We start from the raw sequence: 23,272 nt of genomic DNA on the forward strand, positions 1-23,272 counted from the left end.
GATAAATACAGTTGAAATTCCCAATCAGGTCACATAGTCTGTTGAGTCACAATAACATTATGTTTTTAACACATCTAGCCACGGGGTTCATAATAAATTTAGAGATTATAGTCAACGCTTCCACATCCGGCCATATCCTCGCTACGGTTTCCACGATCGCGATACTTTCCATTGAAAACTTGAAGATCTCGCGAGAACTTAATAGTGCGGGCCTCTCCAAAGACGGTGTGCTTCATGGCGGTTACGGAGACTGCGGTAAATATATTCCCTGATTAAAAAAAAAAAAGAAAAGCACATTAACATTTTTTCAGCTACACTGGCGGTTGCGTAAGTAATTAGTGATGTTTTGCATAACTTAACTTGTAGAAAATGTCCTGTAATTTGACAGTATAAAAGAAAATACTGCTTCACGCGCCATAGTAATGGATGCCTAACGTTAGCTAGCTCATTGCTAGCAACAAAGAGCTAAATAGAAACCAGGTCTCGCTGATGATATAACAGCTAATGCTCTTTATAATATGTATGCAGCTACGGTCACGTAGGTGTAACGGAAAGTAGTAGTAGTAGTAGTAGTAGTAGTAGTAGTAGTAGTAGTTGTAGTTGTTAATGTCCATATCGACTTAAGCTATGACGTTACACGTATATTTAACCGTAGCCCTTTGTTGCTGCTTAACCTAGCACGTTACGACCACCATCATTAGCATCAAGCTAACGTTAGCTGACTTAAAATCTTATGGACACACGGGCTGGCTATGTAAAGATTGCAATGTAAATAATAAATAATGCTAGCTGCTGCCTGTTTCTCTTATTGTTATAGTCTGAAGGCATTTTTCATTTCCCCATAGAATTTGTTGAATTGTTAAAGCTTCCCCCATCAGTCCTCTTCTTTCCTGCCTCAGTCTGGTGGACCCAGCCATTAGCGGGTTGTGTAGGTAAGGAGTTCGTCCGGTCCTGGTTTAAATCCGGATGTTTGTCCTGTATATGCTAAGCTCATTTAATTATAACCTGTGCTGTGTGAGGTGATGTGACTTCTAATTGCATTTAACGTTACTGGGAAATTGTAGTTTTGATGTATATACAGGCAGGTTTTAATGCTCCAGAGTTTCTGAGTTTTTTTTTTATTGTTTTTGTCTCAATTAATTACTGTTTCTGCAGGGAGGTGAAGCTCTGACGATGGAGAATGGACAGGGCACAGGCTCCAAGCTCGGCCTGCCGCCTCTCACCCCAGAGCAGCAGGAGGCACTTCAGAGGGTAGGAAACCTAAATGTACCTTAAGTGATATTATAGTTACCAGTGTACATTTGTATCATATATCTAAATCATCCTGTTTACATGCATGATCGGACTAGAGGACTTAAGAAACCTGATTTCTCCTGGATAAAGCCAATTTATTTTCCAGGTCGTGTAAGGTCTCATTTGAATGTTGGACAATCATTGATATTTTTCCTCATACTGGATGCTCACAGAGTTGCTTCTTTTGTCTTTTGGACGTCACTTAAAAAGATGAATTAAGATATTGCTGGAAAAAAGACTGCAGGAATAAAAAGTGACGTATAATTGTACTGATAAAATGTTTGTCAATGTTTAGTCTTAGTAATAATTTTATAACGGGTATTTGTTCATATAAGTAACTTGGATATAATGGATTTTCCTCTTTTCCAGGCGAAGAAGTATGCCATGGAACAAAGCATTAAGAGTGTGTTGGTGAAGCAAACCATCGCCCATCAGCAACAACAGCTCACCAACCTGCAGGTGAGATGTGTGAAATGTTTTGGTACCAAGTTTGTAATGCGTGTGTCGTCTATGAGTCTTGATTCTAGGCAGAATATCTTAGCGTTTTTCTACATGAGTAATTCAGACATCTCTTGACTCAGAAGTCTGTTTTGTTAAAGCTCTCTTGGAAGTCTTACTCCCTTCTTCCTAATGCTGTGGAAAACACCACAGCTGTAGAACAGTTGCTTTTGCCTCTGCTCTTTTTCAGATGGAGACGGTCATCAAGAAGGCCTTAATTATCATGTTAAATGCTTTGCACTTTTATAGGGGACTTGTCTATGTTTATTGCTGTGGTGATTTGTAATGTAACTCCCCAAACTGTATGTTTTAGAAGGTGGTTTTGAATATGGTGTTAGCCTTACCACTCCTGTCTATCTAGCTAAGCATGTGATACTTTTGAAAAGCAAAGCTACGGGATTCCTAACCTACTTTTCAGCACTTTCTTCCATCTTTACTGTCTTTCAGATGGCAGCAGTGACAATGGGCTTTGGAGATCCTCTCTCACCTTTACAATCGGTCAATAGATTATTAAATTATTTTTCTGTGCGCATACCAATGGAAAAGGACTGTTACCCTTTTTTACTGGTTGCTTTAGCAGCAATCCCTGCCCCCATATCTAACCAAGGAATGCATATTTAGTAAAAACCTTCTACTGCCAGTGTACCTGCGACCATATCAGTAATTATCTTTGAGATCAATCACTGCTGTTAACCGTAGAATCACTTGTTACTTGGTTTCTTGAGTCGTAATGGGATAATTTGCGTTAGTATTTTTAACAAGAAGATAGCCAGAACTCTTTGCCTGTTAATGGGCTTTTTAAAGGGTTTATAAATGTGAGATAAGCCACTTCTCTTTGAAAAATATGCATTTTAAAACAGAAAGTTCTTGGCATGGGACAAAAGAGGGATAGCAATCCCTTTTAATGGACCAACATGAGAGAATTGCTGGAACGGGGATCTTTTTGGCCACCTCAAAGTCAAGTTTCTCTGTCAATGATCAGGTCTACTTTCCAATATGTCATGAATTAGGCACATGTTCTATTTAGTTGGTAATGGAATGAAATACAAGCACAGCACAACTCTGGGTGGTTAAACCATCCCGAGTTTGAAATGCTTTCATCGAGGCTTTGTGTGGATTTCATTTGAACTCCATGGTTACTTTTTGTTACCTTACTTGCATCTCTGGACTACAGGTCAGTTACTGAAGCCAAATATTTGTGAGGGATGTGCATGCCAATCACTTCAGTGTGTTTTACTCCATATATACGTTTGTTCAGTAGTGACAGAATAGACGTCATAATGTAATTACAAGTGGTGACATCCATGTTAGTTGTTCTGTCCATTGATTACAGTATCCCATTATTACACCATTTACCCGCCCAGACCCCCTAACTTGGACTTGGCCTCTTAACTATTTTGGGGGGGAAAGCAAGTACAGTAGAATAGACACATTTATTATTGTTTTTGTTTGTCTTCCTTTCTGTCACTCTAATGCTTATCATGTGTTGTTTTCCTGGTTGGCAGGTGGCAGCTCAGCGGCAGCGTGCCCTAGCCATCATGTGTCGGGTGTATGTGGGCTCCATATACTATGAGCTCGGTGAGGACACCATCAGACAGGCCTTTGCCCCCTTTGGCCCAATCAAGAGCATTGACATGTCTTGGGATTCTGTCACAATGAAACACAAGGTCAGTGTATTTTAAGTGTTGAACATGTTGTAAATGCTGAAGATTACACATAATGCTGACTTTCATGTTGTGTATGTTCTGTTTTTCTTACATTTTGTCTGACTGTGCAGGGCTTTGCCTTTGTGGAGTATGACGTGCCAGAGGCTGCTCAGCTGGCTCTGGAGCAGATGAACTCAGTCATGCTGGGGGGGCGAAACATTAAGGTACGTTGTCTGGAGATGTGAGTACCTCCTAAAGATGTTAAGTACACATGGACAACGGAAAACAATGTAATATCTCACATTTTATTCATATTTTTGATGGAATTTGTTAATTACCTGCTTTTGTGATACTTCCCATATGTGACTCATTTCTCTCTTTTGCTTTTCTGTGTTTTGTTGACTTCCAGGTGCGTGTGTTGTGTGTATGTCTGGGTGTGTGTTTAGAATACTGTCTGTTTGTGTTGTGCTTCCATGATGTCATCAAAGCTATTTTAGTGACCAGTTCCAGTAGGATGCCCAGCGGCGCGTGGCGTCGCTCTGTGTCCATGGTGTGCTGATGATGGGCTGCGCCTGGTTGGTGTTGCTTGGCCGCCCCATCTGTAGTACAGATCCCAGTCGCACTTAGATGCTCGTCTTGGATAGGGAGAGGAAGTGGTCAGGGTACGTTAGAAGTAACATGAATAACTTGATGCGGTCTCCTGTCGGTTTGCCACCAGCTCAGCCAGTCACACCGTGCATGCACAGTGTGACTGGCTGAGCTGGTGGTCGTTGTAAAAATAACGCGGCAGTTCTCTGCTTGATAGTTGCGCAATTATTTACAAAATAGCTCAATATTTACATTGTAAACTAAGTTATAATTAGTACTACATATGTAGAAAGTTGTATTGTTTGTCGCTGTTGTAATGAAAGCTGACAATTTTTACATAACTCATCAAGAATCGCATTTTTAGTACAGTAGTTAAATTCATAATCAGCTGATGGACATCCCTAAGAACTGTTGTTTGACAGACCGGCTGGTTTTTAATTGTTGGTTATTTAAATAAGAGAGGGCTCTGAAAAAGTAAGTGATCTTAACAGAACTCAGGTTTTGAAAATATGTAATCTTAAATAAGTATTTTGCACCTGGTGGCCAGTGTAGGAATGATAGAATGAAAGGCACTAAATGCTCTCTCAGATGAGTGTAATAATAGACGTGCACATATGTAAAACCACAGAATACTTGCCAGGATAGCGTTATGATTGTAGGAGGCTTTGACTGAACTCGTGGCGGTCGAAAGTTAGCGCTGCAGGGATATGGAATTTCGCGGTAGTGCGTTCTTGGTTGGTACAGAAAATAAAACACAACCATACTCAGTAGCCCTGCTGGTATGATCTGTGCTATAGGTTGGGCGGCCAAGTAACATCGGTCAGGCGCAACCCATCATTGACCAGCTGGCAGAGGAGGCGCGCGCCTTTAATCGGATCTACGTGGCGTCGGTCCACCCGGACCTCTCGGACGACGACATCAAGAGTGTGTTTGAGGCCTTCGGAAGGATCAAGTCTTGCACGTTAGCCAGAGACCCCACCACAGGGCGACACAGAGGCTTTGGCTTCATTGGTGAGCTGGAGGGCCCTCATTCGCTCGCTCTCTTTGTGTTGCCCTTGCTCCGCTGTTTACTACTACTACTATTATTCACTTACAGAGTATGAAAAGCCTCAGTCCGCCCTGGACGCTGTGTCTTCTATGAACCTCTTTGACCTGGGGGGTCAGTACCTACGGGTGGGCAAAGCAGTGACCCCGCCCATGCCCCTACTGACCCCCACGACCCCCGGTGGTCTGCCGCCTGCTGCAGCTGTGGCCGCAGCGGCAGCCACTGCTAAGATAACGGCCCAGGCAAGTATGAATCCCTTCCAAAGGGATTTAATGGCCTTCCAGGTAAATATAACCCAGATCTAGCTAGAAATGACACCAAAAGCACAGATAATATGGGCATAAGATTGTTTATCAATTGCAGGATCACACAAACAAACGGTTGCCCTGACACAGTGTCAATTTAGCAGCCCTGAAAAATTAGACATTCTGGGCGTGATCCTTTTTTATCAAGTTTAATGTGAATCTGAAGTTATTGTCCTTTATGTATAGTGTACATTATATAGTAATATATGTGATAAAAGCTTCCCTCATGCACTGCCAAGTCTTCTTTCTTAGTTGGCAACAGTCTTAATGATAAACCAGACCGTTGTGTTCCTCCTCTAATGTGTCATGATTGAAATGTTTTCTACACGTCACTGCTCTGTATATGTATGACTTTTGCTAAGATCAGTCCATGATTTTGTAAGTGAATCTGTATTGAGGTAAATTCGGGTACCTTGACTCTCACTAGAGAGAGACACGGTCGAGCTCACTCTGCCATGCTGTGTGATCGTTGACTGTGCTGCCTTGTGCTGTGCTCTGTGTGTTTCCCTTACCTAATGCCTACGGCCCCCCCTCTCTTAAGGAGGCTGTAGCCGGCGCTTCAGTCCTGGGGGCGTTAGCTGCGCCCCAACTTCTCAGTCAGCAAATGGGAATACCTCAGGCTGTCATGGCTGCCCAGGCTCCAGGGGTCATCACAGGTGTGTACCAAGACATGAGTGAGTGCTCATTTTAATAAAAGTAAGTGATTTTCAACATGATGAATTGACAGGTTTTAGGTTTTTAGTTAGTCATGATCATCACTGTAATAAATCTAGACTGTAAATCAGGGCTGGATGTAAACATAACCTCCTTCATGGAAGCATTACGTGAGTTTAGCTCAATGCTAACCTCTAGAGTTAAAGCACCATCTTTGTTCTAGTTCCTTAAAATGTAAGTAAATGGTGATATTTAAAGACGGCATTGTCAAACTGTTGCAAACCCTGAAGGCACTGAATGGTTTCTGTCTTACAAAATGAGGATCCACCTTGGTCTGGATCCCAAAAACAGTATCTTGCCAGATGACTGGATACTGCAATTTTGGTGCTCGTGGACAAATCATTGCAGGAGATGAAAACTTATGGGATTGGTTTGTCATAACTCGCTGTAATAGTATCAAGTTGCAAACCATAAATAAAACATTTGATCAACAGGATGAAACTTGAGCCGTAGTGAGTGTGGTGGATTATCAGGTCAAAGTAGCACATTAATACATGACTATAGTTTATTTTACTTGTTTATTTGCACACTTGATGTGACTGACTGCATGTCTGCCTATCCCATAAAGGTGTGACTCCAGTGCGTCCTCCCATACCAGTGCTCCCCCAGGTTGGTCTAGTGAACCCAGTGCTCGCGTCCCCTCCGGTCCTGTCGAATCAAGCCGGTGGCTCCAACCAACAAGAGAGGAAAGAGGAGAAGGAGGAGATGCTGCAGGACGGTACAGGGCAGGAGATGTTGAGCGACCAAGAACACATGAGCATCTCAGGCAGCAGTGCCCGACACATGGTGATGCAGAAACTGCTTAGAAAATCAGAGGTGAGGCTTGTGATGAAGGTAACAGTCTTGATGACTGCTTTTATTTGCTCGGTTTTATTATCACAATATTTGGTTTTTGAAATTCCAGTCCACGGTGATGGTGCTTCGAAATATGGTCGGACCAGAGGACATCGACGACGACCTGGAGGGCGAGGTGACGGAGGAGTGCGGGAAGTTTGGAGCCGTCAACAGAGTCATCATCTACCAAGAGAAGCAAGGAGAAGAAGAGGATGCAGATATCATTGTCAAAATTTTTGTAGAGTTTTCCATGGCCTCCGAGATGAACAAAGCCATCCAGGCCCTCAACGACCGCTGGTTCGGAGGTCGCAAAGTGGTCGCAGAGGTGTACGACCAAGACCGGTTCAATAGCAGTGACCTCTCTGCATAGTGTGTCTGAAAAGGTTTACCAGCGTCCATCCCTGTACCCGTCACTAGCTAGAGATAGGGGCCTCTGAAAATTGTAATTATGTTTATTTCTTTTTTTTAAAAATTGCTGTTGATATTAATGTCAAAAAGCCCCATTGGGGGGGATTCATTAGAAATATTTACCTGTTTATCTGTGAAGACTCCTTTTTGTTTTTTTTGGTGCAAGTTTCACATTTTTGTAATCCAATCTTGTAACACATTTATGTTTTCCTGTTAAACTCCTTTTTATCCTTTCATGAAGTTACCGGGACACGTAAACACTTTATTTCTACAATTAAAAGTTACTGTTTGTCCACAAACGGTGTGATACATTCTTCTTTTCTTTTTTTAAATAAATGGTTATGACTAAAGAATCCTTTCATCTGTATGTCGTAAACATGCTTCTGTGTTCTGGTTGTGGAATCTAGTATTTGATTCGTAAGTGAAACGTACTGAAATACCACTGCTTTAGATGTGACTGCAAGGTGAACAACTTATCAAACTGTATAATAACCCTTTCAGACTTAAAGCGGATTATTGTTATTACCTAATGATCAGCAAAGACCATCTTGTCTGTATTTCAGTCATTGTTGGTGCTCAACCTAAATACAGTTATCCTTTGTTTACCATAGTTTTTAACTAGTTGAATTTAACACAATGGGGTTTTATAAGCCCTGTGTCTCTGCAGTAGCACAACAACATTAAATATGTCTTTAATGAGTTTAGGGAGAGAATACCCTGTAGGTGGAAGTTTGACAAATCTATGCATTGAATACCGCTTTGCTAAGAAACATGATTTTTAAACATGCTAAACAGTAAAGCAATATTTAAGTAATCAGTATCCGATGACCGCTGCACATTTTTTGTTCACTTTCATGCTCAGACTCACTGGACCTGGATGCAAATCCTCAAAAAGCCTCCATTTCTGGTGATGCAGCGAACAAATATTTAACGGTTGAAGTGACTAAAATATTCGACCTTGAGGCATCTTATGGAAAAGACACTTATTATGGCTGTATTTTATCATTATCTAACTAACTCACGGGTATGAGATTTAAAGGCTTTACCGGTTCTGTTTCCGTTGTAAAATAACTAAGAAAATATGAGCCATTTTTTTGTTATTTATAAAAAAAAATATTATTTATATATATATTTTGTGTTATTTATTATTTTTTAATTATTATTTATTGTTTATTTTTTCTATTTTTCTATTTTTTACCAGCTGGTGGCGGTAATTCACCAATTCACCGCCAATAAACCTCAAAAAAGAAGAAAAATAACTATCCCCCGCTAGATGGCGCTAGAAAGCAACACAACCTGCTCCAGAGGTAGTAACCGTTAACCGTGAGGTCTCTGCTGCTCGGATCAAAGTTAGCCCCGCCCCCTCACACGACGGACCGGCCTGCCTCGGCTCATCGAGAGGATAGAGATGCGCGGCTGTTTGCTGAAGCGCCTGCTCTCTTTTTTTTGTACCTACCGTCACATAGAAACAACGGTCACCGGGCAGTTTATTTAACGTTTACTGGGATGTCGCTACTATGCACGTTTGACCGGTTAACAAGACGTTCTGCGCACTACAAAGGCGGTTCAGTCAGCGACTAGCCGATGTTAGCTCATAGTAACTAGCATGCTAACAACACACAACCGGTGAGGACGCGAGCACATCCTAGCGCAGCCATACTTCGGGCTAATCTCCGCCGACTCGCTCAGTTGGTTACGTGAGGTGTTTAGTGGTAGTTATATATTTGTAACCTAAGCGGTCACCACTCATGACTAGGCCAACTGAAGCACCGTTTAATGCATAATAGTTGGGTCGTTGGTTGCATGTTTCTCATACAAGGATGTGGTGGTAGGTAGCAAAAAACAAGCTAACTAGTCTCTGTGAAGAAGTGAGGAAACACTTCAGCCAAGCGGGAGTTCTCTCTTTTGTTGTTGTTGTTGTTAATTGTAATTGCGAGGTGGATGACGCAACCTGACAATCCTTGAACTGAAACTGGGAATATCGCTAAACAGGTCGAAGGGATTATTTTTGGTGTCTCTTAAGTGGATTTCGGCCTCCCGTTCAGGATCGTTGTGAGAACACTGAGTGTTTTTGACATTGAGTGAGAGCCCACACTCTCCACGATAAAGACTACATCTCTCTCTCTCTCTCTCTCTCTCTCCCCCGCCGACCTTCATTCACCCTCCGATGCGGGGTTTTCAGTAGCAACCGGCAACCAAATCGGTCATGCTGAAGTGTATCCCCCTGTGGCGATGCAACCGCCACGTCGAGTCGGTGGACAAGCGACATTGCAACTTGCAGACGGTCCCCGACGAGGTGTTCCGCTACAGCCGCAGCCTGGAAGAGCTTCTCCTCGATGCCAACCAACTCAAAGAGCTGCCAAAGGTATGCACAGTTTACACACCGACGAATGCCTCCTCTGTGTCAAAAAGCAATGTGTATCATGGCCCTCTGACAAGTTGCTTTTCCACCTACACGTGCACATAATTGGTGTTTAATTCATTTGAAAAGCAAAGGTTACTTAAGGGTGAAATAGGTTGCATGATGTCACCTGCTCAGGTACTTCCTTTTCAGAAAGTACCTGCTTCCTTGAAAATTGGGTTGGTCCTGCCCTGCACTGCTGTAACAGCGTTATACACTGATGGCAGATACAGTGGTTTTGCACATCAGCAATGTCTTAAAACAACTAATCGGCTCCAAAAACTAAGTCTAGGTAACTAGGTAATACAGTTAATCTTTGCGTGCTAGTGTATCTCCATGAAGGCTGAAGGCTTAATGAACTTGTATGAAGTGAAATGGACCAGGATGATGGGGGTTCTCCAGGCTGCAGGGTGAGATAGATGGCTGTTCAGAGGGACAACCACAACAGCTGGCAACACAACATGTTGCCTTTAGTAAGGCCGTCACTGGCCAGTTTGGATTGGACTCAGTGTGGGAAGGCATGCGTGGAATGAATCGCACCGCCGTCCCCACCCACACACCCACTATGTGAAATATGAGAATAAAGTCCTCTTTGCGTGGCCAGAGAGTTTATTTTAAGGGGAGCGGGATTGTTGTCGGTCTGTCTCCAGAGATGTGGAACAAAGCACTTGCTTGGTCGACTCTCTCCTTGTTTTATTCAGTTCGAGGCATTGTTCATAATCAGAACAAGGGACTGACTGTGTGAGTTTGTCTGAATACACTGGTCAGTAGACATTGTCAGACTCTCACGTTTCGTGGCGTTTGCTTACTTATAAAAGGGGCGAGTGGCACGTTCACTAATGGAGACTGTTTACAAGACGAGGTCAACAGAGGACTGCCTGTTGCCTTCTAAGAAACACAAACAATGTAGTTTTTTAACCCCTCTTCAGTCTAGTTATGGCCGTTTCTTGGCTCAAAACCTGAAGCCTACTTTGCCTGACGAGGCCTACTTTGCCTGATGAGGCTTACTTTCAGACTCTGATCTTCCTCCACTTAGTTCATACCTGTCAGATATCCGCAGTGTACCTGGTGCACGGCCCCTGAAAATGCTGAGTGACGGATACACCCGAATATTCAGCTAACTCCACACAGTCTCCGTGTGGTGCTGGCTTCAAACCGGGAGACATAAATGCGCGGTGACAGTGTCTCGTGTGGTCCTTGGTGAATGCGTAGCGTGCAGACACAAAGCATACGGGGGCCCTCTCTCTGGTCCTCAGAGTCAGCGGGGCTTCAGCGTGAGAGGTCAGGCTCACAATGAATGGCATCACCACAATGAACTCATAAGTGAGTGATGGTCTGAGAGTCTTTATGCATTTGTGTGCGCTCTCCCTGTCACTGTATATTCAAGTCAGAGAGGAGTCTGTGGGCTGACTTGTCGGTCTGTTTTTCGGTGTCAATCTCTCATTGTTGCTCAGCAGTTCATCCCATATATCCGGGAATGACACACAGCCAATACGATGTTTTTAAATTGATAACGATTGATAAAGCGATCGTGCTGTGTGGTGGTGTTTCGTGTTGGCTGCTGCTGTGGGTGGATAGTTGGAGATCCTATTGCTTTGGGGGTTTAACAAAGTGAACAGATGGAGATTTAGAGGCCTGATGGTTTCTTAAGTTTGCTGTGACTATCCCCCACCGCACTGCCCACCAATCTTAGATTATACTCTCCGTGGTAATGATGTCTCAATTTGCCACATAAAGACTATTTTAGGTTTGTAAAAAACAATTTAGAATGAGTGTTTTTGTCTGATTTTTAGGGCGAGATTGTATCCAGGCAGTGATCATACTACATGAAATAGTAGCATTAAGCATGACTTATCTGTATGGAATGAGTTTCGAGAAACATTTTAAGCAGGCAGCTGCTCAGGAATTCCCCTCATCTCCACACACCCTTAGCCCTTAATGCTGTATCGCAGCTCTGCTTTCTGATTACACAAAAACTGATCTCAGATAGTCTGCAATGGGTCTTTAGTCTTTGAGTTTTAATGTAGTTTCACTATAAAGGAGCCATGTTTATATTTGAAACATCAGAGCAGAAGCGGAGAGTGAACTGGTTGCTCCAGTTTTTCCTGTCAATTATTGATGAATTGCCTGTGATAGTGTGGTTAGAAGTGCATTCCTCACAATCAAATCGGTATTTCCCTAAACGTGTTCTGTGTTTTCAGCGGTTTGAACTGCGATCTGAAGTTCTCTGCTGACCCTGCCTCAAAGATCAGGTTGAGGAAGAGGGAACTATCTTTTTGTTAAGCCATTCTCAAAGTCCCATGACGGGTTACAAAGAAGTCCATTCACAAGTCTGATTGCCTCGTATCCAATGTCACGGCTCTGTGTTTGTGTCCTGTGTGCGCTGCACTGCCTTTGACCAGGCGTACATTCAGTCTGCAGGCGTATCATGAATCAACTGATCACTTTTAGGAGCCGTTGTGGGTCAGTTACACCTGCTGGGCTGCAGGTGCAGTGGGCAGCAGCCAACCCAAAAATGTCTCTCACCCTCGTACATGTACACCGAGAATATTTACTTTTAGTTTTTTCCATTGTTGAAATAGGGACCAAATCCCTGATGGGTGTGTCCCCCATCAGACTTTGCAAAACAGGTTTCATGCCTGTTGCTCCTGGTGCGATTACCTAATAGGACCTTCCAGGTACACTTGATAGGTGACCGACTTCCTGCCTCAACACTTGACACAATTAGAAATATGAGAACTGTTGCATCCAATATCTGGGCTGTGAGGAAATCTATTACCGCTATCATATCACATCTTTGAATGACCAGTGTTTTATATACAGTCACTCTACTAGGAGGTCAGGAAGTATATGTTTGTGATAAATAGGAAAGATGACAATGCTATCTTTTTAATCCTCAGCTGTCTGTGTGTGTGCTAACTAAAGGGCAGATTAGGGATTCACCCGGCCATGAAAATGCCCCTCAGCACCTCAGATATGACCCCCCCCCCCCCCCTTCATACACTCCAGTGCGTCTCAGTGTGCGCTTCCTCTGGGATCTGCTTCTCCGCCATGTGGGTCTCTTTTGGAGCACATCAACGCACCGATAAAAATCGGAGTGCTTTTCTCTCGAGTCCCTTGTGTATGTTCCGCCTCGGGTCAAGAGAAACCCAAATTAAGCCCCTTTCACTCCACTCTGGCTGAATGTAAATGAGTCTGCCATTGTTTACCCAAGCTTAAGAGTCAAGTGATGTATTTTACGTCTTTGTTTCATTCGTCTTTATTAGTATCTCAAGGGAGATTAAATGGCTCAGTCTAATTGAAAACGAATGGTGTTCCACCCATCTACTAATCCTAGTAAAGAGGTGAGAGAAATGCTTCCTGTTTGGGCTTTAAAGCCAGAAGTTTGGTGATCACAGGACATCTAGGACACATATAAATACACTTCACACTGTGTCCTTACAGTGTGAGTTTCCCGTTAGGTTTGTCTCTCCCTAGCGAGTAGCTGAACCAGGCTAGGACCAAAGATAAATTACACCTGCCACCGGCTTCTCTGCGGTAAAACCACATCGTTACTCTGGTGCAGCTCTTTTCTCTTTCCTTCCTCCTTCCTGCTTTGGTAAAGCGCGTTGAAGCCGGAGATACTATTGCTCACAGTGTGTAAATTACATCTTAAGGAGGATTTGTTGTCAATGTTTTGTGTTCATGTATTAGGCAAGACTATAAGATCTCCTCAGTTTGTGGCTGGAAATGGCTCCACCCTGATTGTGGAGGACTGCATCCGTGAGAAAAACAGAAGTAGATTTGTTCTTTAAAGTTTTGTAATCAGGCCCCTCCCCCTTGACCGAAAAGTGATCCAGAGCTGGTGAGGCCACGGAGAAAATGGCAATGTGAGAGATTTCTTTTTGATGCAAAAGCACATTCAGCAGGTTTCTTTGTCTGAGCTGATGACCAGCTGGTCTCACATCCTGCCTGCCGCCTTCCCCCCCAATCTGGTGGGACAGAGGGGTAATGGGAGGTGTGGGTGTGGGTGTGGGTGTGTGGTGGTGGTGGTGGTGGTGGTGGTGGTGGGGGGTGTATTTCATTCCGGAGATGGATTAACAGGAGAAGGGGGAGCTCCACTGGAGGAAGTGATCATGGAGCTGAGATGATCCCCAGTCCTCTGGGGCTCTAGGTGGATCCAACCATGAACACCAGAGTCAGGCCTGACATGCAGTGTCAGGTGTTTGGTCACGGAGCAAACAGCCGGTCCCTTAGGAGACGTCTGCACCTCGATGGATCCTCTGCTTTGTCCTCTCTGACGCACATCCTCCCTCCTTCCCTTCCCTTCCCTTTCTCTTTGAGAAATCACGTGTTTCTTTCTGGGAAATGGCAGCTGTGTTAACTGGGTTATGTCAACCCTCCAATGCAAAACACAGCGCCGCAGTATGGATAATTATGTGCAGTATGTTCAAGTTAATATGTCTATATACTGTATAGTATTCAGTCCTTGCTTGATGCATCTCATCTACAGTAAACGATTCCCTAGTTTTACTTTTGGCAGCGTGATTTGGACCCGCCGCCGTTAAACTCACGCGGCTGTTACTCACCACCCTCCCATGCACCGTGACGGCCGCAAAGGTAAACAAGACGGCAAAAGCCCCGGTGAATAATTGATGGCTGGGGTGGTTGTGGCAGCTGTTTGCCATTGGGGAGAGTCTGTGGCTGCTATGCTGCAGCACCGTGATAGGACAGGAGCTTTGTTGGCTACAGGCAGTAAGTACACAAAGACAAGATGTGCAAGGTGACGCCTTTTTTTAAAAGACTTTTTTAACGCTGTCCCCATTTCTCTTTTCTTGCCCCATTGTGTTATGTGTTGATTTCATCCTCTCAAGCAGCCGGTGTTTAGAAACCTCAGAGGTTAAGGAAGCAGGGAACGGCACACTTTAATCTTTAAACTAAAATGCAAAGCAAGAAACTTTAGTTCTTGTCAGTGGCTGGTGGCCAGATTTCACATTAGCTAAATTATCCTGTGGGTATTAAGCAGCAAATTAAGTTTTCTAGCTACTACTATCTACTCAGAACTACATAATACTGCAAAGGGTTTGTCCTAAAAAAAAAACAGTAAGATTTGCTACCTGTCAGTAAGGCTTGGTAAACACAGACGCATGTTGTAATTACCCAGCACAAGGTTGGTTATTTCCCATCCTGTTGGTCTCAAACTGTACTGCCAGATGTTTATTCTGCTTGAGTAAACTGTCTGTTGCATTTGCACATTTTTAACAGGTTATATTTAGGCCACAGATTGAAGTCTCTTTGTGTTGGTTGACTTCAGAAATGATATTTCTTTAATATAAGATGCTCTTCCTGAACCGTTTGATCACGCAGGAGCTCAGGAACTACACTTCCTGTCACACAAATGATCCTTTTGATGCTAATCTGTGAGGGAGCTGATGTCCCTCCCTGTGAAGGGGAAAGGTCAGCTGGGATGGCATTAAACCAACCACAAACAAATGCTGCCCTTCATCTGCTGGCCACACACTGCCACTGAAGGCCGCTATCTATCACCCTGAACGCTGATAGCCTCCCTCAGCCTCTGTGTACCTGTGGCTTTGAATGGGTCACCGTCCCACACCTCCAGCTCGCTCATCTCCATCCAGGATACTTGCTATATCTAGACAAAGAAGCCGCGTTTAACCACTTCACCACAAGTTCTGTCTTAATACGTATTCAGCAATAGGATTGGGGGATTTCACCAATTAGCAACCACTTCATCTACACAACAGCTACCACAACAGAGCGGCTCTGCTTTTACGTGTGTTTTGAAACAGGTGGCCAGTTTAAAAGGACTTCTCTGCTTCAGGACGCACGCACAGCTCTGTTCTCAGTCTGATGTGTTGACGCCGTGTTTTTCTTTGTTGATTCTTCTTTTGTTGGGAGCGTCTCTGCGAGCAGGAAGTGGGAATAATCAAGTGAGCCGTGGAATGCCCTGTTTTGAGTGAGACCATCTCCACACTGGGTCTTGTTTCTTGGCATAAAAACAGGAGGTTTGAGAACAAAATTGGCTTATGTTTTGTTGTTATTTACTCCCTCCTAGTACAGCAGTGTTTCTGCCTCTCCCATACACACTCTACAGTGTCTCCTGACTGATGGAGTTTACGATAACTAACGTAAAGCACCTTGTTTCTCTGTAATCCTACAAGATGTGGCACCAACCCGTGAAGGAATGTTAAGCCCAAGAGCTCTAGAGTCATGATAAAGGAGTACAGTGATCCACAGTGTCCACTACTGTGACGGCCGTGTCTACACCTCTTGAGCACTCTTCACTTGTCTCACTCTATCTCACCGTCTGGCATCTATGCGGCACAAAAAAGAAAAGTCATCTATCTTGACCATGAACTAATCTGGGAAAATATCTAAAATGTGTAATCAATGATACTTTATTGTGGTTGTTTTGAAAGCTTTTTTTAAGGCAGCTGCCGCACTATAAGTGAAGCCAACCATACCTTTTATACACACACACACACACACACACTATGCTATAACACGGCCGTATTGCAGAGCTCAGTGTTTCAAGTTTCCCCTCACTAAAGTTATCATCGACTAAATAATCATTTCCAACTTATCTAAATTGCTTTGTTGTCTTCCTCTCCTCCTCATTGATCACACTATTGATTTTGCCATTAGCCAGAATCACTGAATGTTATAGAAGCGTACCCTGTTGTGTTTGATTGCTGTGTCTTTTTGCTGAATAATGCTGGTGGATCTTCAGCTGTAACTTCACAGTGTTTTAGATGAGTGTGTTTTACAGCCACTGTGCTGACTCACGGTGCCCACAGATAAATCCACCCGGTGCTCATTTAGTTGTTTTATTTCCGTTTTTTAATCATATTTTTCTTCACCTCACACCTCCACTGTGAAATTACATCATGTACACGTACATAGAATAAATTACTTTGATTCTGGCAGAGCCTTGTGTATCTTAAAATCAATTTTTATTGATTTTTTTGCTGTAACGTGACATGCTGATTTTGATATGAAGACAAAGATCTTGTTTTATATATGCAGTGTGAAAGTGAAAGCAGTTTTCTGTCAATTTGAATAAAACAATCCAGTTTTAAAAATGATAAATAATAGTAATTTCCACCACATTCCTGTAGCCCTGACAGAACTGACAGATATACTGTATATGAAATGTGGAACTGTTGACCTCAAGCAACACAGCTGCATAACAGTACAGAGAAAACATTGGGACTCCATGTGAACATCTCCGGGCCAGTGTATTGTTTATGTCACTGAAAATGTAAAGGAGTCTGAGCCATCTTGTGAATATGTTTTGGCCTCAGCACTGAACGGTTTCCTCTGCTTTTTCTTGTGTTGACGTCTGCTTTTTGAGTCGGTTGACAACACAACAGCTGAATCTGATGAGTGATCCAGCGAGCGCTGATAGATGGAGCATTGTTTCTAGTGAAAGGTCAGTTATTTTAACTCGAGGAATTGCATCAGATCACAATCTGACTCTTTGTGTTCATTGTCTTTGCCACCAGGCAGCTTTCTAATAATATTTCTTCCATCGCTGTTGCGTAAGAGTTCAGCCAAAACATCAGAAAACCATATTTGGACTCCAGGAGATAAAATACAGCAAATATAAACGTAAACTTCTCGTCTTTAATTTAAGAAAGACTTACTCTGGTTTTGATTCGGGTTAATTTAGCATTTTAGGCAACTTTGCCGTAGCTTTATCTTAATCATGGTTTTGCTTCACTATGAAACATTTTGGGGGGAAAAGTGCGAGGCTTGGTGTGCTCTGTGTAATTAACCCAGCAGAGCTGTGTGTGCACTGCAGCACGTGACATCCGAGGAAATGCAGGCATGCCTGGAATCTGCAGGAGCTTACCCTGCCCTCTCTCTCTCTCGCTCTCTTTCTCACACTCACACACAGACTCTCACACACACACACACACACACACACACACACACACACACTTGAACTTACATATTTCACATTCCTGTTGGTGAAGCCCACACACAGACACTATACTTAGACAAACACTAAAGCATGCATGATACGCACGTCTTGCTTCAGTTGAATTCTCAAGCTGATCAAAGCTTAATTTAAGTCTCCCCGTGTTAAATATTACACGACTCATTCCAACAGTGTTTTAATTAAGATGGACCGTGAACCTCTGGGAGCTGAAACACAAATGGGAAAACTGAGAAGGAGCTCAGCTGAACGAAGGTAGAACCGTGCTCATTTTGGTCCTAGCCCGTCTTTGTTATTGTCGTCTATAATGGTTATTTACATACACAGTTCAAATGATAAGGAAATAAATTATGGTATTTTTACTTTAATATTTGCTTTGATTAAACATTTTTTTTTTGGCGCATTAGGAGTTTTAATTATGTATCGTAAGCTGTGTTAGGAAGTTAAACAGGTCATAATTCCCTCTCTAATATTAACGTATTTATTGAAGTTTCTACAAGATTTTGCACACATCATGATAGTGATATGATTTAACTTGATACCCATTTTTACTTGTTGGAGCTTGAACGCACCATACTGTAACTCAATGCAACCTCCGTTGACGTAATCTGTTAGCTCCGTTGTGATATGTCTTCTTGCAGATATATTGGTGTCAGTGTATATATGTTGTCCGAAAAAGAAGTTGAGCTCCAGAAATGCCAAAGATATGTTAGAGGTAGTTAAGACAAATTCTATAAAAGTTTAAATGTTGGGGATTTTGGTGCACAACTCCCCCTTTTTAGTTATCATTGTTACCCTGCTAAATCCACCATCACAGTGCGTGTTTGTGTTTAAATGACTTGGCTGCTTGTGTGTGTTGCATTCTCTGCCGCTCGGCAATCTGTCGGCTCTTTTGATGTCTGGTAAGGTCAAGGACGAGTACAGCTTGAGCCTCCATGCGTGTTTGGTTGCACCCGGTCACTTCACCCTTTTGTTAGACGAGGAACATGGCATGCTGGCAGAGGTACAACATGTGCTCTCTGTGCTCTAAAGTACGGTGTACTGGCTTAATAAAGCAACAACAAAAGAAATCACATGACTACAGACATAAAGCCAGATTACATCGCAGTAATGTTCCCGTGTTTGTGATGGCACGGTGCAGATGTTCACTTGTATTTCATCTTCAACATGTCGCACAGATGCAGAGAGAGTAGACCTGTGTCAGAGCCACACTTTGAAAAAGTTACAGCTGCAAAGCAGAGAAGCTGCAGAGCAGCACCTTAAGTAAGACATTATTGTTCCACAGGGCTGGGATGCTATCGGTGAACTACATACAGTATAACAACGGTGACTTTGTGCTGCTCGTTTGGACCACATTTTGAACTTCCTGTTGCGAATCTTTGTTTTTGTTAGCTTAGAATGAGCCCTTCGTATCTACATAGGGAGCGGGTCAGCTTCACGGTGTCAGTCATGTTGTACCGCCATGTTTCTACAGCAGCCATCAAATCCTACACATTGGTACGTCCATCGCTGTCCATTTCCATGTCAGGTTCAGACATTCCTGAGAGGGAAATATAAACACAGAGAGCAGTTTGAAGCCTGCTGCGACAGGAAGAAATGCTGAGACGGTTACTGGAAAACGATAAGACACCGAGCCTCATGATCCAGTGAGGGAGGCCACAACCTGGACACATACAATGCATCGATTGTACCGAGGCTGCTCGTGCACTCCCAACACACACAAGCACTTCCAGTCCTTTTTAAGGTGTAATACTTGATGGTAAAATATATTAAGGAGCTACATGCATATCTTCTCTCTATTTACGCTGAGCCAAGCAGCTACAGAGCCAAAGTGCTCCTCTTGCTGTTGCTAATGTGTGTGTGATCACATTATGTGTTGACAGTATACTATATATATTGTATATGCCTGAGGCCCCGGTAGCCATGTTGGTTCCCCTGCAGCATAGCCTCACTGTGGGACAAACGGAGAGCTGGCAGGCAGGGAGCACATACCGGATCCAGCCCATCCAGGAAAGAGCCAAACGTCCTCTGTGGACTATAAACAATGGGGCTTTGGGTTTTGTCTCATGTTTGTGGGAACACGGAGAGAGAATGGGAGAGCATGTGATGAAGTCTGGGACAGGGGGGGGTGGGTGGAGGTGGAAGGCCTCCTCTACAGTTTCATTCCTGCTGTGTGAGAGCATAGCGGGAGCTTCCTTGTCTACAAATGTGTTAGCGAACAAGTGTTGCTGACAAACCTTGGGGCCATCACTCTGTGGTCAGGTCACTTGCAGTCATCATTTGAATTTCCAGGCAGTGTTGGTGTAAAGTCTGCTGCACCTTCTTTGGAGGCCTTTTTAGATTTGGTCCTCCTAACACGGTCATTTCCTCTCGCAGATTTCCAACAATCTATTGGTTTTCTAGCTCGATTGTTGTGATAGGTTTGTGGAAGATGGGCTTTATGAAACCTGAAACGGAGGCAAACTGCAGGCAGGTGTCGGAGCTCAAGTTCAAGGCTTTCAGCCCGGCTGCTGCTTTGAATTTGGTTTTGGATTGCAAATCTGTGCTTCGTACTCGGTGCTTCCTCTCTTCCTCTCTTTTTCTCTGTGTGTGTTGGTGTTAATCAAGTTGTGGACATGGTGTCTCCAGAATGGTGGTGCCAGCTTTTCGATCACCGTGACGGTTTTAGTAACCAAAGCAGTGATTAGCCCACCAGTCGGCAAAACTGGAAGGATTACTGGTCTATTTTAAAAACGCTTTACCAAGTATTGACCATGCTTAGTTCCAAAAAGAGTGCCGCAGTATTTAACGTATTTACAGCAAAAATAACAGAATAAAGTAAGAAGGTATGGATTTTTTTTCCAAATCCTATCACAGTACATGTACACGTACCACAGCAGTACTCTTATGTATCTGTGAGTGTAAGAGCCTCTGAGCCACACAATACCATGTCCACCTGTTCTCTCTCAGCCCTCTGGAGTCCACATCAACATGTGTGATATAGGCTTTCTATTTATTTAAAAGTGTGTGTTGACATGGTGTATACAGCTGTCAAATAGGAATCTATAAGTGGAACATTCCAGATTGTATTCAGGCAGGAGCCACTGAAACTTAATAGTATTGTGTCAACTAAACAAAAGTCATCCGCATACCCAGGAGGCAAGAGGGTGGGGGGGTGTCACTGTGGTTGTTTATTAACCATGTTTACGTTTATTGGCACTAACAGTCGCTGAGTGGAAACATTATATACGGCTGTACTGTATGTTTAGGTATTTTGGAAGTGTTTAGTAGAGGGTAGAGGGTTCCCTCACGTACATACAATCATAAACACACATACATAAACTGTGTACATGGATCCATTCCTCACAGACTCTGTCCTAACTCATCCTCACTTAAAAAAAAACATGGCAGCACAGCGAAGCACAGGATGTCCATAGGGCAGACAGAACAAGAGAGAGCACCATCTATGCCAGCATGATCATAACTACTAGTTGCCTCAGGTGCTACAAGTGTATTAGTAGAGGATGCAAGTTCAGGGCTGTGTCCTTACTTTATAATACACATTAGGGTTCATTAAGAGCCTGTACAATATAAAATGGCTGCTTTTCCTTCAGAGGTGAAGGCCTGCTAATGTGTGGTGGTGGGCTCAGACATCTCTTGGCTCGAGTCTCGGCTGTGTTTGCTCCCGGCACAGATCAAAGCCACCGGGACAGGTGGAGGTGATGGGAGTTAGCTTTGTTGTCACTCCTCTCTTTGTTGCCCCTTCTCTCTGTGTGGCCTGTTGAGGCACTGGAGCCAGATAAGGGAAGTCACGGCTGAAAGCGCCACTTAAGTGAAACACTCTCACACACACACACACGCACACATGCACATGCACACATACACATCCATATGACATACAGACACAATTACCTGGCCACACAAAGACATCTGCACCCACACGCCTACTTCTGTGCCTTGTGGTCTGTGTGCGAGCGTGTTTGATTGACGCTATTAGTAAACGTAGGTGCAATTCAGTGGTGCGGTGCTGGTGTGTTTCGTGGATGCTGTGGTTATTTATGTCTCACCAATGCAGCAGGGTGTGTGGGAGACGGTAGGAGACAGTGGGTGAGGGACGGTTGCATCGTTGGCCTAATGTATTTAGGCTTTACGATGAGGCCAATGGGAGCATTGTAATCCACACTGTATATGGGCCACAGTGGACCACACTAAACCACTTTAATGAGGGTTGTTGCGCATTTGGATTAATAAAATACTTAATTCATCTATAAGAGAGAAGGCCAGTGAGTCAGTGTAGATAATGTGTTGGTCAGTGGCTGAGGTCTCTGTCCCCGTTAGTGTCCAGAGCTCTGTGGGAATCCATTGTTTACCCTCTATTCTTCATTAATAATCCTCCGTCACTCCCTTTCTCTCGGCTCTCTCCTCTCTCCTTCGCACACAATCTTCCTTTTCTTCTCCCCACTCCCTTTCTCCATCCTTCTTAGTCATTCCTGCTTTTTGTTATCCTTTTGCAACATTCCTCTTTCAAGTCTTCGTCCTTCCATTTCCAGCCCTTTTCTCTTCTCCGCGGTGCCCTTTTCGGACAATAGAGGAATCCCCTGACCGGGCTGCAGGGAGGCGGGGGGGCGGCATCGAGAGCTGGCCTGTGACTGACGGCCCGGTGTGGGGGAGGGGAAGAGGACCAGTTAGGGTCTCTCATTCATGTGTAGAAGTTTTGGGAACTTTGGGATTCAAACTGTGGCCTACAGGGGGAGGGGACGCTCTGGCCAATCAGCAGAGCAACATGTTACACCATTAGCATTTGGCCTTGAAATGACTGAGCGAGCAATCTTGCTGGTGCTTTCGCTTGTAGCTTCACATGACTCTGAGCTGAAGATTTTAAGTTCAGAACGAGGAGGAAGAGTGATTCTACCTCGTGTCTGTGCCCACTCATGTACCGAGTTTATACCACAACAATAACTGCAGCTATCTTGAAAAGCAGTGTGCAGTAATGAGGCTCGCCATTCGAGTGGCCGAACAAGATACTCAGTCAACCAAATCCTCTCCGCTTTTTATTTCCCTGGACACTGAAAGAGTCCAGGCCAGCACAAAAGCATGTGCTCCCCCCTCCCCTCTCACCCCTCTCTCTCTTTGAGCCCCTCACCCCAGTAGTGTGCACACAGTGTGTGTAGTTTGTGTGCATTGTGTGGGAATTTATATTTGCAAGAGGGGGAACATGCAGACTAGGCAGACAGGGCAGATTTGGCACAAGATTAGGAGGCTCTGGAATGGGTGAATGTGGCTTCCACTCACAGAGGAAAGGGGGTGTGTGAGAGTTAGACAGAAAGGGTGATCGGGTAAATAGTAGATTGACTTCCTCTTCTCTTTTTTTTGAACATTTTGAATAAATGCCTCTGTAGGCGAGCAGAGACCTGCTCAGGTTGGTTCAGACGTTTTTGTTTTAGATAGTGTGCCCTCGTCTCTGCCGAAGTTATACCAGAAGTCTTTTAGACAATGAACCTGGCCTTCGGTTAATGCATTAAGGCAAACATGCAGTGTGTGGGGTTTCTCTACGGCCTCCTGCACACTGTGTGTGTCTGTCTATCTCTGTGTGTGTGTGTGTGTGTGTGTGTGTGTGTG

General features: G+C 43.8%; 2 protein-coding genes across 20 annotated transcripts in view; both read left to right on the forward strand.

Annotated features, from left to right (window-relative positions):
- The first annotated feature begins 159 nt into the window (after nucleotides 1-159).
- puf60b (poly-U binding splicing factor b) lies at nucleotides 160-7,682 on the forward strand. Of its 3 annotated transcripts, XM_031850451.1 has the most exons (12): nucleotides 173-255; nucleotides 846-932; nucleotides 1,156-1,251; nucleotides 1,663-1,752; nucleotides 2,239-2,289; nucleotides 3,297-3,458; nucleotides 3,569-3,661; nucleotides 4,823-5,036; nucleotides 5,122-5,354; nucleotides 5,917-6,031; nucleotides 6,658-6,905; nucleotides 6,994-7,682. In XM_031850451.1, exons 3-12 carry the CDS (start codon nucleotides 1,174-1,176, stop codon nucleotides 7,291-7,293), a joined length of 1,584 nt encoding a protein of 527 aa, XP_031706311.1. In that variant the 5' UTR covers nucleotides 173-255; nucleotides 846-932; nucleotides 1,156-1,173; the 3' UTR covers nucleotides 7,294-7,682. The 3 variants fall into 3 exon arrangements, with proteins under 3 accessions (XP_031706310.1, XP_031706313.1, XP_031706311.1); XM_031850450.1 differs by lacking the exon at nucleotides 846-932 and having other exon boundaries at nucleotides 160-255; XM_031850453.1 differs by lacking the exon at nucleotides 846-932 and having other exon boundaries at nucleotides 160-255; nucleotides 5,122-5,312.
- Nucleotides 7,683-8,691: 1,009 nt separating this feature from the next.
- The window catches only part of scrib (scribble planar cell polarity protein), a 52,044-nt gene continuing 37,463 nt past the window's right edge, over nucleotides 8,692-23,272 (forward strand). For 16 of the 17 annotated variants that reach the window (XM_031849836.1, XM_031849837.1, XM_031849824.1 and 13 more), the window contains exon 1: nucleotides 8,692-9,696. In XM_031849836.1, coding sequence (XP_031705696.1) covers nucleotides 9,538-9,696 — 159 coding nt within the window. In that variant the 5' untranslated portion in view covers nucleotides 8,692-9,537. The remainder of the gene's footprint in view (nucleotides 9,697-23,272) is intronic. The other variant, XM_031849822.1, reaches the window with a different exon arrangement.

This window comes from Anarrhichthys ocellatus, unplaced genomic scaffold (genome assembly GCF_004355925.1).
Source record: "Anarrhichthys ocellatus isolate YVR2014 unplaced genomic scaffold, GSC_Weel_1.0 scaffold10, whole genome shotgun sequence".
In the NCBI taxonomy this organism is placed as follows: domain Eukaryota; kingdom Metazoa; phylum Chordata; class Actinopteri; order Perciformes; family Anarhichadidae; genus Anarrhichthys; species Anarrhichthys ocellatus.